At 47.3% G+C, this 15,389-nt stretch overlaps 1 protein-coding gene across 1 annotated transcript in view; it reads right to left on the reverse strand.

The window, feature by feature from the left end:
* LOC134024473 (neurexin-3b-like) overlaps positions 1 to 15,389 on the reverse strand; it is a 186,091-nt gene that overhangs the window by 19,039 nt on the left and 151,663 nt on the right. Inside the window, 2 exon segments of the mRNA XM_062466918.1 lie at positions 7,551 to 7,861; positions 9,494 to 9,583. Of these exon segments, the coding sequence (XP_062322902.1) occupies positions 7,551 to 7,861; positions 9,494 to 9,583 (401 nt within the window).

A 15,389-nucleotide genomic window follows, 5' to 3' on the forward strand; every position in this document is an offset into this window, starting at 1 on the left:
TATAGAGTGCATAGGGATGGAGGGATGAGGAGGGATGCAGGGAGAGAGGAAGAGAGCCCAGACAGCTAGGAGGACAGTGGATGAAAGGGCTGCTTCCCTAACACACCCAGGGGGGGAAAACACTTGGCTGGCTGGACCAGGCATCTGTCAGCCATCACCCTGGAACCTGCTGGAGACGAATGACCCTGGGCCCGTCAAGTACACACACACACATACTGTCCACAGTCAAACATACAGTAAACATACAGTAAACATACAGTAACACATACACATATATCCAAACGAGTCTAGTTGCATGAAGTCCCTAATGTTTCAGTACATGTATTTCAAAGCGATGTGATGAGAAAAAACACTTTTCTCTGGGAGGACGAACATTATTAGTTATTACCACTTCAAGGCTGAAATACGAAATCAACGTTTGTCACAGACGGCTTCACATATGCCCATAGAACTGAACCTAAACCAACTTAAGACCCTCAAGGAAGACAAGGAACGCTCCCAGAAAAACTCAAAGAAATGGAAGACACCTTGGGAGGAGCGATTCAGTCATAATGAAGCAGCCAAGCTGAAATCTTTACTTCCCAGACATTAACAAAGGTCCCCTTTGAGTTCAATTCCTAATGAGCAAATTTCAAATGAAGCTTTCGATTCTCACTCTATTTAAAAGATGAAAGTTGAAACACTATCGCTAACCGATGAAGAAATTGCATAAAATATACTCCAGAGAATCTCTCTCTCTCTGTCACACCCCCACCACACACACACACATACACACACACAAACACACACACACTCCCTCACTGATATTGAGCACAACAGACAGCAGTTCAGCAACTCAACAAAAGGGAATTATTAGCGTTCCCCTAAAGATCCAGCCCACAAACAGCTGGGCTTAGCCATAAAGCACTTACATGAAACTTCATTACGACATCAAAGGGAATGAAAGTGTATTTACATAAAATATATAAATATAGTGACACACACACAGTCTCACAGACATACACACGTGCACACTCTTACTCACACACACACTCTCTGTCTCTCGCTCTCTCACACACACACACACACACACACACACACACACACACACACACACACACACACACGCACACACCCTCTGTCTCTCGCTTGCTCTCTCTCACACACACACACACAGAAAGTGTAGCGTGGCTCTATGTAGAGTGTGGTAACAGACTGTGAGTGGAAACATGCAGGATAACTCTGCCTCTGTCAAACACTAATTCACATGCACACGCACACGCACACACTCCACTGGCTAGTCCTCCGTTTAAAACACCTTCACATACAAAGGACCTTCCCCACAAAGAAACACCATCTGTGAAAGAACACACTGAGAAGTCTAGAAAAACCCATTAATACCGCTGTTTGTGTGTGTGAGTAGGTGTTGTGGTATCATGAGAGGCTAGACCACGATGCGGGGTGTAGGGCAGTGCATAAAAACCGGACAGAGCAGGCTAAACTGGGTTCAAACAAAAGTAACTGGTTTATTTACCAAAAACAGGTCAGGAAGCAAAACAAAAAGTTCCATCAAACACAAAAACGTTTCTCCGCGCCTTGGATCCTACCAAGTATCAAACACTCAGAAGTCTGGCACCGACCTCTGCTTATGCCAGGTACGCTCTCTCCCTCTTGGTCTCTGTATCGAGCCTTTTGTCCTCTCTCCCTCCCCCGCCTGTGCTCCTGCCTCAATCAGAGGACTGAGGCATTTGCAGCTGTCGGCGTGGTGCATTCTGGGAGGTGTAGTTCTTGCGTCAGCCATCTTGTGGCATGGTAGCCATTCGCAGAGGGAAACGTACCGCCCCTCTACAACACGTCCTCTCGTGATGCCACAGTGTGTGTAAGTGTATTTGTGACGGAGTGTGTGTGTGAGAATGTGTGTAACTGTATTTGTGTCCTGTCAGCCTTCCCGGTGGGGAGTTCACACACCATGGGAGAAGAAAACAACACACATCAATCACACACACACACACACACCCTGTGGAGCGATCTCCTCAGTGGGACACAGGGACATCTATTACAGCCCCCCCCCAACCTGTCCCCCCCCCCCCATGGCCTGGCTCCCCACATTAAGAGATAGACTGCCTCCCCAATAGCAGAGATGCACCAGAACCACACTGATGGAGTGAGAGAGGGAGGGAGAGTATCAAGGGTGGGTGAGGGACAGAGGGAGGGAGATAGAGGGGGAGAGAGAGAGAGAGGGAGGGAGAAAGGCAGAGAGAGAGAGAGAGCGAGGCCCAGGCCTGCATGACAGATTCCTGGTTGACTAACACAGTGAGCAGAGACCACCATCAGAGTGGCAGCTTCTTCTCTTGTCAGAATGTGACAGAACAGGGACTTCTACCATTACCACGGACACACAGTGTGCTGCACCATTCTGTCTTGGAGATTGGTGTGTGCTTAGATTTCACAGGTTGCCTTGTTCCATAATAAGCAACACACACACACACACACACACCAGAAGAGGCTCCATTAGTCTGTCAGCACCTCTAATTGCAACCTCCAAACAGGCCTCCAGCATCCATCTCTCAGAATTCAGCTAGAGAACACAGGCCACGAGAGGGGGGGGGGGGGGGAGAGAGAGAGAGAGAGAGAGAGTATAATGGGTAAAGGGATGCCTATATGCCAGTTTGACCTTTACACAATTACCAGCTCACTGGACTGCCGGTTCTGTGTGGGATGTTGATCCCTCCAGGTCCACTGAACTAATACCTCTACACACACACATACTATACGCGCACACACATACTGTACACACATACTATACACAAACACACACATCAGGTTAATTAATCCATATAGCGTTGTGCTTTTGTCGTGTCATAGATATGTAACGGTGGCTTTTCCAGTAGAAGAAAGGCACCGTTGGCTGGTGTTTCCTGTATGTTCAGCTGAAACAGGAGGGATGCGGTTTCTTGTGGTAACTCTTCGCACCTTCATTCATCTTCTTGCCCTACACTTACCCACATGAGGATGATGGAAGGATGTCATTTCTCACAGACACCAATGGACTCAATCCTGATTTCCTCTCTCTCCAGCCCTCAGGTTTTCTCCCTATTTTCCTTTCCGACCTTACTTCCTGCAACTTTTTTCTCTCCATCCCTCTCCACTACCATCTCTGTCTCTCCCTGCCTCCCTCCCTCTCCCCCTCCATCCCTCTCTATTTTTCTCTTTCTCCATCCTTTATTTCCCGCATCTCTCTCCCTCGGCCCGCCACTCCCTCTCTATCCCTCTCTCTCGGTCTCCCCACCTCTCTCCCTCCATCCCTCTCTTCTACTCTCTCTCTCTCGCTCTTTCCCTTCCCCTGCCTCCATCACTCCCTCTCTCTCTCCCAGTGGAACCCCAGACTGTAGCCTCTGCTCCTAATTGCTCCCCAGTATATCCAGAGAGAGGAAGTTAATTGAGCGAGAGGCGTGGATGTCTCCCTGACTGAGGGGGAGCGAGGAAGAAGAGCCCCCCCGATGACGAGCTCTCCGCCTGGGGCAGGTGTCTCACTTCAAAGATGTGCAGACAGCTAAACGAAAAAAAAAGTAGTGAAATCACCAGGTGTAAATCTGGGTTCTGGGGCAGAGAGAAAGGGAGGGAGAGAGAGAGAGAGGTTATATCTGTGATTTAAATCTAAGTTATCTAGATTCACTCTATCAGGGAAAACTTTACAGTTCTCTCAGCACAGCAGTTAAATAATTATTATTTAAGTATTATAACTTGTTCATGTTAGGATTTCTTTCTGGTGAAGAGCTTTGTGTTTGGGATTTTTTATGAATATTCCTTTTGGGGCTTTATGAGAGAGAAGTGATTCATGAACACAACCAGTTACCGCACACAACTCCTCCCTGTGTTACGTCAAAGAAGGCTTCCTCAAAAATGCACTCAGGCTATTGCGAGAGTAGTGGACTGCACTGCTTGCTAACATTAGCCAGTCTCTCTGCTCGCTAAAGTAGTCTCTGTTGATGTCTCATAACAGCTGCTGTACAGAAGGTTCTGACTCCCAAAACATCAGCCATCCTCCCTCTGGGACCACCTACTCACTGCCTATCCCCCCCCCCCCCCCACACACACACACACACTGTCACAAACACACACTAACCTGTCTTCTGCTACCAGTCCCTGTCCCCATGATTAAATGAGAGAGAGGAGAGAAAGAGAGAGAGAGAGATGGAGAGAGAGAAAGTGAAGAGAAAGAGAGAGAGAAATAGAGAAAGAGTAGCCTGTGTCCCAGAGGGGCTATCATTAATTAACCTTTTCATGTTCCTGTTAAATTTGCCTGAAAACGCCTAAACAGCATACCCAAAGTAAATTGGAAGCTGTTCTTGAACCATTTGGAGTACATGCATGTAAATGATCTCTTTTGAAAGCTGACACTCTGAAGTTATGTCCCCTGTTGTCAGGACCCCTGTCAGTCCTTCTAGTGTTGAGTAATAGAAGCTTGAACACAAGGAAAGTGAAAATTTCTATTTCCGCCTAGATTTTGTTTTGAAAACAGAGGCCTGAAGAGGCCTAGAGGTGGTAGGTATTATCTGGAAGACTAAATTGGACCACAGGTTGAAGCCTTACCCAATTCAAATCAAAAGTCAAACATAATACCACAATATATTCATATTTGACACATGTTTTTATAAGAGTACATCCAGGAATTTTCTAAAAGGGTCTTTTGGAGACTCCAAAATGACCCTTTGTAACCAAGGTCAAGGTCAAATAAAAAGGTATTATTTTTCATAATTGTTATCTCTGGCCCATCTCTGGTACTTAGAAATATCATATATAATAGCTAAATCCCTAATTAGTAATACTGAAACACAAAAACTGAAGCATGAACACATTGGAGTGCTTTATCTGATTCCAAGGATTGGCGCACAAAGAACACTGATTCTGTCAACCATATTGCGCAATCGACTGTTATTTTGAAGGCTCCACAGACGCATACAAATGAGGTATTGGCATTTTCAGCTAGCTGTCAGCTACAAGGCTAACGAGCTAATTTCAGAGCCAGTCGAAGCCAGTTCGAGAAATTTGTTTAGAACGAGTGTGGGGGGGGGGGGGCGGGGGGGGGCAGGACGCACAGACCTAGTTGGCTTTAGAGGGCTGTCAACGGGGCATGGAAGCTCCTATTGGGTCGAACAAGGTGTCAATCAAAAGGGGAGGGTTCAACGGACATTTTGAGACCTTCATTTTGTAAATACTCCGTTGATAAATCGGAGAAAATAACACTTTTATGTGAACAAGTTGTTTCTTCCTTCGGCTAACTTGCATAATGAAACAAAGGATAATGGCTATTCATGAACGTAAAACATTGTATTTGGACGAATTACTTTACATGGTTAGATACTTTGAACCCTTGGGACTTACGCAGATCAAGTTTTGATGGCATGATTTGCACACCTGGACCTATTTGAACAACTTAGGGTGAGTACAACTTTTTTCTTTGGCATTGTTGAAGGAATGTTCACCGGAAAAAGACGTTGACTTTGCTTGCTATTGCGACTTGATCTTGAATTGGTTTATTTCAATGGAAGCACAAGAATCGTAGCTTTCCAACGATGTATAACATGTGTAGCGTCTAAAAAATATATTTTTTAGAATTTAGTGCGTCGTAACTGAGGAAGGGGGAGGCAGCATTTTTGTCTCGCGGGCGAAACAGGAGCGTAAACAGGTTAAGCGTGAGATTGTGTCTCTCTCTCACTCTCTATCTCCCTCTCCTCTTTACCCTCCCTCTGTCGTTTTGTTGATCCACAGAGGAAATGTGATCCAACACCTCTCACCTCCTGGGACCTGGAGGGGCTAGTAGCACCAGGGAATGTGTCAGAGATGCAGACCAAAATAGCCACACACACACAAACTAACACACAAACAGACACACACACACACACACAAAGCAAGTCTCAGCAACAAACCTGTCTAGCCAAGAGCACAGCAACACTAACAGTGCCTTCTCCACCTCTTCCTCCTTCCCTCCCTCCTGTCTGTCCAGAGGAGCAGAGTACATGAGTACAGAGAACCTGCCTGTACTATTTCTGGACGCTGGATTGACAGTCAAGCAGAGGCCTGTGAAGCAGAGGCCCAGGGCAGGGGAAAGGCCTTGCCACAGCAGGATGAGTCAGAAAAGCACTCCGGCCAGGCAGCGAGCCAGCACCAGAGATGTCACTTCAAAACAGGGAGGCTCAAACTTCATGTCATGGGACTGAACTGGAGAAGGTAGGCCGGGAGTGCGTCTATGGTTGACTGCAGTTTCCCTTCCTGGACATATTGGAGTATGAAAGTACTGTGAGTCTATCAGCAGTACAGCACTCTTAAAAAGAGCTCACATGCTCCGTGTCTTTTCACCTTGGGAAGATAGAGTCCCATACACAGTCTCATTCATGACAGACAGATCCCTCATCGATCCTCTTAGATATTAATAGCCTGTGACATAAAATGCTATTTTCCTCCCTAATACCACCCGTTCTACCCAGTGACCTTGTGTGTGCTGTTGAGAGGAGGCTGTAATGCATCTGACTCAGCAGGATGCCAGCCCATCACCAGGATCTGTCGATGCCACGCAGACAGACAGGCAGACGGCTTAACGCAGGTTTTAACATTCCGCCCCCCTGACATATCCACAGACACACACCAGGCCGACACTGGAGACCTTGGCGATGGTTACACACACACACAGATTCAATACCTTTAGTCTTTCCTCCTTTTTTCTCTTTCATGTTCTCTGTTTTTCTCTTGTCTCTTCTTTGCTGTCTGTCTCCTTCTCCTTCTATCTATCTCTCTCTGTCGGTCTCCCACTCTCTCTCTCACCCCCACCTTCCTCGCCTGCCCTCTGAACTGATAAAGTCAGACAGAAGCGCTGTCTGACGCCAGAGGTCATCGTTATTGTGCTCTGGACAATCTGTTTAAAGGTGAAGAGGCAGATAACTGCTGTCTTGTCTGCCGGGCGTCCAGTCGGCCCTTCCGCTCTCCTCCCGCTCTCTCTCTCTCTCTCTCTCTCTCTCCTCTTTCTCCCGTCTCGCTTCCCCTCGCTCCAGGGAGAGTTATGGCTTTAATATGAACACTGCCAGTTCAATTTGTCCTCTGACATCAATGGGACGCTTGGCATGATTACTTTCTTGGCGAGCTGGGGACATTCATTGGCTTACAGTCAGGATGCGTTTCACAAAGCTCTCCATTATGAGAAGTGGAGGACAGAGAGAGGAAGACAGAGTGGAGGAGGTGTGAGGAGAGGCATGAAGCGAGGGAGAGAGGGGTGAAGGACAGGAGAAACATCCAGGGCCCATCGAGGCATGACAGACAGCTACAGTAGCAGGATAAGGGGACAGAGGCAGGCGTGGAGGCTGAGTCTCGGTTCTCTGCCGCTGGAACACTCAGCCAAGAAGCAGAGCCGGGAACAGATATCTCTCTGAATACTCACTCTGAGAGAGTGTAGTGTTCTGAAACATGACCAGGGGAGAAGAGAGTTCCACCCCTCCGCTCCCCCACCCCACCTCCCCCACCTCCAACCATCCCCTATTCCCCCCTACATCTCCCCTCCACTCTGCCCAGACCCCTACCTGGATGGTGGGTGGGGAGCGTTGCTTGCGGGTGGTGGTGGTGGATAAGGTGGTGGTGGTCTCGATGAAGGTGGTGGACATCTCCGGGGGGACGGAGGTGGTGGTCCTCGCTGCCCCCCGGCTGACGGGCACGTCACCCACCAGACGCACGCTGCCGTTGATCTTGATGTTGGCATGCCCCTCGGCCGCCATGTTGAGCACCTTCAGACCGTTGTAGTACAGGCCGGACAGCTGGCCCTGATATGGGCGCTTGCGGTCGTTTCCCCCGATGGAGATGGTAGCCTGGGTGTTGAAGATGGTCAGCTGACGTCCTGGATGGAGGAGGGGTTGGGGGGTAATAGGGGAGGGGAAGATGAAGGGGTGAGGAAGGGGGAGGGGTGAGGATGAGGGTTAAAGTGACTAGGATTGCAGCATACTAGATGAGAACACAATCCGTTTTGGACTATTCTGTCACAACTACTTGTCAAGGGTCTGCTATTTAGCTACCAAATGGGAGGTGAACTGATGAGATGAGGTCGTTGTCATGCACGGTGATTCCTCAGTCTAGAATTTCGGTGCAAAGATTAAATCTGTGGACGTGTTGAGACTCTGAATAACCTGAGAGGGTGGCTTGGTAACAACCCAGAGCATAGTATTACATATACACATAGTACTGTGTATATTTTATATTATAATTAGTACACATTTACATGCATACATATAGAGCATTAGTATATATAGTACTATCAGATGACGGACTACCGGGCTTAAATCTTTATTTATTTAATGAAGTATTCTCTGACTACAACATGCATAAATCCATGAATAGTGCTTAGAGAAACTTCTGTCTTTTAATATGATGGTGTACATGTTGTGTGATAACAGTCGTGAGACCTGTCACTTCACTTCAACGTCACAAAAATTTGCTCTGGAATGAAGCACACAAACAGGAAATCATATTTCTGGAACACACACGCACACACTCACTGCAAGCTGATTACACTTGTCACATTTGCAATTACAAAACATCAGGCATGGAATGACAGGGACAGAAAGCTGGCATCAGACACATAAAAGAATATTGTGTGGATTCATGCATGCAGTACCACTAATGGGGTTCAAGGCAGGTTTGGTTTTTAGAGCGTTAAAGGGACTTTATACAATCTTAGTAGGTTTAAGTCATGACCTTTAAATGTAGTTTAGGATGATATTATGTCAAGTAGGACATTTAATACAGATAGCAAGAGGAGCACAAGCCCCCATTTCCTTCCCCTCCTCCTGACATCACCCCATCTTCAGTCAACTGGACTGAAATAGCTGGATGATTCAAAAAATGCATTCTGGATTTCAAGGCAGAATTCACTGTAAAAAAAAAAAAAGGATTGTGGAGGTCTGCACCCCAATTACTATATCTACTGTATGATCTTCCAAAAAAAGGGGGGAGGATCCATTGCATAGGTTTTGTCATAGTTGTACTTTGTCATTGAATGTGGTAATAAAGGTAGCTGTGCAAAAATACAGTGAATTTAGCCCTCTTGAGTTCTAAAGGCCTTGCTGCTTCTTGAGATTCCAGGGTCTGACGTTCTCCAGTAGAACTATGCACTCACTGATAAACAAACGTGGTTTTTGTGTCCGTATAAACGGAGACTTTAAGCTTTAAAGTCTGGCTCATGCATTGTTAATGAGGGCATTCAAATCTCTCCCTCAGTCCCTTTAACTGTTCACCATCAATGATTCAAAGCAACTCAAACAATGATCAAACAAAGGAAATGGGACGGAAAATAAGAGAAAAATGAAAAATAAAGAATGTGAGAAGAAAACAAAATCACAATATTTTTAGTTTAATTATTGTTATTATAGGGTTTAAGGGATGGTTATTCATTCGCGGAGGTTTGCGGGGAACAAGCCAATGATATGACAAGAATAAAAAAGAAATAACATTTTAGAAGTCCAGTAGAGGTTACCTTTCTCCTGGAGCCAGTCCTCTACCGGCCGGGTGTATTTGAACGGGATTTTCTTGTTTGCCATTTGATAGCGCTCAATGTCGCTGTGAGCTTTGAAGTTTGAAAGTTTAAAAAAGAGCTGAAAACATCTACAACATACATCACCACTCACATTTAGGCATTGGTTTATAAAGAAAGTTTAGCCTTGTTTAAGAAAGATTAAGGGATTGGTATGAAGATTTTCTCGATATTTAGTTTTAAGTTTAATTGCTGACGTTTCAAAACATCTCGAACAACCAATGGTTTACTTGGGAAAAGCATGCTTTCCTATATTGAAGACTGTACATGGCAACATTGAAATACACATAGCCAGAAAATCACCCAAACATCCTGCAAAAAGTGTTAGATGGACAATTTACTTGTTTGCAATCCTTAACAAATCACGTTTAACTTGCATATATTTATAAACAAGGATAGTAGGAAACAAGCCAGCTAAAGTGGCCGTCATTAGCATGGTCGTCTCCCACTGGACAGCCCCCCGCTTTAACATGTCCAGGGTCAGTGAGCAGGTCAGCCCAGCTAGCATGTGGAGGGGAAGAGGAGCAGGTGTAGGGAGGAAGGAGGGAGGAGCTGCAAACCTGCTGGGACCAGGAGGGGAGGGGGGGTCCCCCACAGACACACGTGAGGAGGAGGAGTGAGGGGGTACGGAGGGAGGCGCATACAGATGAGCTCATTACCAGCAAGGTGTGAGCTCTTCTGGGTAAGATGGAGCCTCTGGCTGCTGCCAGCTCCAGAGAGACAGGACAGCGTTACATAGAAACTGCTGGATAACTAGAACTGTACACTGGGGTTTCCTATATGTCTGATAATCTCAAGAATAATGATACATTTACACAGTGTTTTCTACAGGTGTGATCATCTCAAGAATAACTACAAATATATTCACTGTGTCCTTTATGTGTGATAATCTCTAACAACTAGAAATATACAGTGTTTTCTAGACGTGTGGAAATAAAAGTTTCTTCTAGGTACTGTATGTGTAGAACGGTTAGCTGTATTTATAAATATATTAATAAATAATATAAATATATCGTGTCTATATCACACCTGTGTTCTACCTGCTAAAGTAAGCAGGTTCCCTTCTGCTGGATCACATGATCCATGAGTAGCCAGCCAGCCAGTTGTCCAAGCCAGAGTAACGACAATTACAACTCTGTGCTGTTGGATAGATTTCTGGTGTTGGTGAAACGTTCAATGAATTATGAGTGCCGTTGACAATGTCACTCTGTTCCCAAACGTCAAGTTTTCACAGAAAACAAAGACACGTCGACCCGTTTCACAGTCGTTGGGGGAGTAAATAATATATTGACTGGAGCCTTTCAGAGCACGATTTGTGAGACTTGAAAAAGCCTGGGAACTCGTTTGACATATCTTCATCTTCAGAGCAGGGCTGAGTCAAAGAAGAGGAACGTCACTGTGAGGCCCTGGGGGTCCACCCTGTATCACCCCCCCCCTCCTTGGAGGAAGATAGAGGTAGATGGAGGAAGGTAGAGGGAGGTGGAGGAAGGAGAGGGAGGTGGAGGAAGGAGAGGTAGATGGAGGAAGGTAGAGGGAGGTGGAGGAAGGAGAGGGAGGTGGAGGAAGGAGAGGGAGGTGGAGGAAGGTAGAGGGAGGTGGAGGAAGGAGAGGGAGTTGGAGAAAGGAGAGGGAAGTGGAGGAAGGAGAGGTAGATGGAGGAAGGAGAGGGAGGTGGAGGAAGGAGAGGGAAGTGGAGGAAGGAGAGGGAAGTGGAGGAAGGAGAGGGAGTTGGAGAAAGGAGAGGGAAGTGGAGGAAAGAGAGGGAGGTGGAGGAAGGTAGAGGGAGGTGGAGGAAGGAGAGGGAGTTGGAGGAAGGAGAGGGAGGTGGAGGAAGGAGAGGGAGGTGGAGGAAGGAGAGGGATGTGGAGGTCGATGGAGGGAGGTAGATGGAGGGAGGAAGAGGGAGGTGGTGGAGGTAATGACTAAGGGCTGTTTCAGTCTACCTCTCTTCCCTCCTTCCTTCTGATTTTATTTCAGTTAAAAGAAAAAAGCAGAAGAAACACCAAGGAGCAATTCTTCAAAGATTTCAGGTGGCGAGGGGAGGTGTGGGTGTAGAGACGGTTTCTGGAGGGGGTGTGGAGGGGGGGTGGCTCAGGGGGGGCTGGAGGGGTGCTGGGTGGACGAGGCTGTTGGAACTGAGGTTAATACGTATCTAGAAAGAGTCTGTGTCTTTGATCCACGCAGGCACACAGAAACACCCAGAGACAGGCTCTTCTGGACAGAGGCCACAAACACTGTTAGCAGAACACGTGTGTGTGTGTGAAGCCCTGAGGTATAAACACAAGCGCCCACGATCTGACGCAGAGCTCATACGCCACAATCTCTCTTTCCTTCTCTCTCTTGCTCTCTCCCCTCTGGGTCTTTCTAAGATGTCTTTATTAGTATTTGCTCAGTGGGAGTGAAAGCCAAACTATAATAACACTAGAGACACAAAGAGTTGAGTTTCCGCGTAGAGATCGAGACGGCAAGATATTGAGTTAAGTTCTGTAAATTTGAATGTTAAACAGTGAGGACGTCTCATCCATCGGTGGCAGAAGCTTCCAGGTGACTGGAAATGACAGACTTGCGTGTAAACATGAATCATATTCCATATAAGAAGACTGCACCTGTGATCTGACAGAGGAGCTGTGTAGGTTGTGGTTGTGTTCAAGTTCGAGTGTTCAAATATAAACAGCTCTTTCTCCTTGTCAAGACCTTCTTCCTCCACGGAGGAGGATGAGGACTGACCCAGCAGTCTTATCTTAACAAGCGTGTACACCTTCGAGAAATGAAATCTCCAGACCAACATCTGGGTCTCTCTCATTGTGTGTGTGTCTGCGGTGCGCGTCTCTGTGTGTGTGTGTGTCTGCGGTGTGCGTCTCTGTGTGTGTGTGTGTCGTCTTCCCATGCATCCCTACGCGTGTGTGCGTGAGTCATGTTCCTGTGCAACAATGCGTGTGCGTTTTCAATTCTTCTCGTGTCCAAAACAATATCGGAATTTCTCCGCCCCCGGTGGCGCCATTTCAGTGAACACAAAGCTGAGAGTTGCGACGTTCGCTCCCCCCCCCCAGCCCGCCAGACAAGCCCGGGCCCGATCCCAACTGTGAAAATATCTACCGTGACAGTCCCTGGCCGTTCAGCCTCTCCCAGAACCAGGAGTGTGTTACATACATCACCGTCCTCTACAGGAGCCCTGATGCCAGGCTACAGCTCATAACCACCCTCCAGCTCAAAGCTCTCTAGAATATTCCCCCTCCTCTCTGAACACAGTCTCTCACTGCCCTCCACTGTTTCAGCCTTCTAAATCTATTACTCCCTTCATCTCTTGGTAGTCCAATCTCTCCGTCTCTCACTTTCTCAATCCTCTGTGTCAGCCTCTCCCTTCTCCCTCCCTCCCTCCCTCCCTCCCTCCCCCCTTGCAGACAGACAAAGAGACAGAGAGCATTCATCATTCACTGCGTGGTCTGGAGGTTTGCTTGTTCACAGGCAGCGTTAGGGCGCAAGCTGCGGTACAGCTCTGCTTATCTCAATCAGCGTAGGGCTGGAGGGAGGCTGTGAGGAGGGATGCTGGCGGAGATAAGGGCTAAACACGTTTGGCCATCAGGGAACATGAGTGTTTGTTTCAGTCCTCGCAAACAGTCGTCTGGTTTTCTCCTGTGAGAGAGACGGAGAGCAGAGGACGTCAGGGTCAGCTATGAGGTGACTGTGGATATACTATATCAGTTGCTAAGATAGACGCGCGAGTATGTGTTTGTAGCCATCTCAAGTAGCCCCCCACTTCCACACGTAAACATACAACTGTCCCCTGCATCTCTCCCTGCAGCCTCAGGAGTCGCCTGGACGGCGGTCACTCAACCGTGGCCGTCCGGCTTCTACCACAGCCACAGCGGACGACATCCGACCGGCTCGGTCCAATAGAGATTTCATCCCACGCAAAAAGGTCATGTTGTACTTAAATCCAAGCACACAGAGATTCAGAGAGTTGCATAACAGATTAGCGTGTACATTCCAAACAAAGAGAACCTCCCCCAGTATGCGCATTGTCTTAGAATTATACCGGATTGCTGAATAAATATACATCTTTGATGAGGAGACGGAGATCGAAAGGAGAGAAAAATAGATAGAGAGAATGAGAGAGCGAAAGCGGGGAGAAGGACAGGGAGAATTCAGTCAGGCAGGATTGCAGTATGAGTGGGCCGGCATAGAACACAGCACACTGCGCCCTCCTTCTCTCCAGCCCTCCTCATTCCCTCCTTCCTCCCTTGTTCTCCTCATCCCATCTCATTCTATCCTTCAGTCCATCACATCTAATTCTCCCCATGTCTCCATCTGCCCCCTCATTTCTGCCATCCCCCTAGTTCCCTCCTTCACCTCATTCTATCCATCAGCCCACCCCTCCATCTCCCCTCCACCCCTCCATCTCCCCTCCACCCCTCCATCCCCCCTCCACCCCTCCATCTCCCCTCCACCCCTCCATCCCCCCTCCACCCCTCCATCCCCCCTCCACCCCTCCATCCCCCCTCCACCCCTCCATCTCCCCTCCACCCCTCCATCTCCCCTCCATGCCTCTCTCATTGTCTCAATTGCCTGGCAGAAAACAGAAAACCCAGAAAACACCCCCAAAACGCCCGCAGCTAATCACAATGAAGGGTCCTGTGATTTCAGAGTGGATGACTGGATCAGAACAGTGCCCTGCTAGAGGCAGAGGCTGACATGAGAGTCCTGATACCAGAGGCCTCCTCTCACAGTAACCCCCCACTACAAGCCCCCTCACCCCCACCACAACTAGCTATAAGGGTTCGGTCTGGCTCAACTTTACACTTAGGTCGATAATCTATAATTCAATCACGCGAGATTTCTATCTATAGCCTATGTAACCACCATGCTACTTACTCAAACGCAAATATATGTAGGCCTATTTATATGATAGATTTTGTTGGGACAAACGAGCCACAAACCTCACTGCAGCCACGACTGACAGGCAAATGACACGAACCCGCTCACCTGTTAACTGCCATGAAAATGAAAGGCGCACCCTCTTGGCGCAATAGCCTAGCGGAGGCTCGTTGGGTTGTTTACCCAGAGCTACGTTGCCTGCCTGTCGATGCTACTGCTCCCCAACCCTTAATTACTCCCCACATGACAATACCTTTACAAGAGGAGGGGGCAACAAATCCATCATTGTCAAATTACGAGCGCTGAGTGTCCCGCAAATTAGCAGCACAGGAGATGGAGAGCGAGAGAGAAAAATAGATGGCCGCATTTTCAATCTATTTCCCCGCGGCCAAAGGTATTTGGACAGAAAAGCGAAGTTAATCGAGTTCTATCAACTAGAAGAGTTTTTATGGATAAAATGACAAAACCAAAAGAGAACTCAACAGGTGTTAAACGACGTTTCTGATTGGATGCTTTGATCGGGCTATTGATTGGAGGGAGCAGGGCTCTCGAGAACGTTCAGAGAAACGTTGAGTCCCGGTCATGGCCTGGAGATGACGGGAATTATCCTGTTCTTATTGGTTCAGCTGTCCTACAAGAACTAGCCAATACAGAGATGTAGTCTTAACTGTTGTACAAGGGGGAATTCAACCAAAGCTAGCCTACTTAAACTGAAATCCTACTAGAATGACTTCTGATCCTTTCTCTTCGAGTGTAATTTCTGTTTGCACTTTTTGTACGTCGCTTTGGATAAAAGCTGAATGAATAAACATTTAAATTTACTTTGAATAAAACACCCCATTAAGATGTTATTGCAGGCAACAATGCACTCTAGTCAAGTCTACTTGACCTTTTTCATTACAGTGCAGTGCTGTCAATAGATGTCTTGTCTGAAATCGATTTTTTTAGGCAATTTTACCCAGGG

This window comes from Osmerus eperlanus, chromosome 8 (assembly GCF_963692335.1).
Source record: "Osmerus eperlanus chromosome 8, fOsmEpe2.1, whole genome shotgun sequence".
Classification (NCBI taxonomy): Eukaryota; Metazoa; Chordata; class Actinopteri; order Osmeriformes; family Osmeridae; genus Osmerus; species Osmerus eperlanus.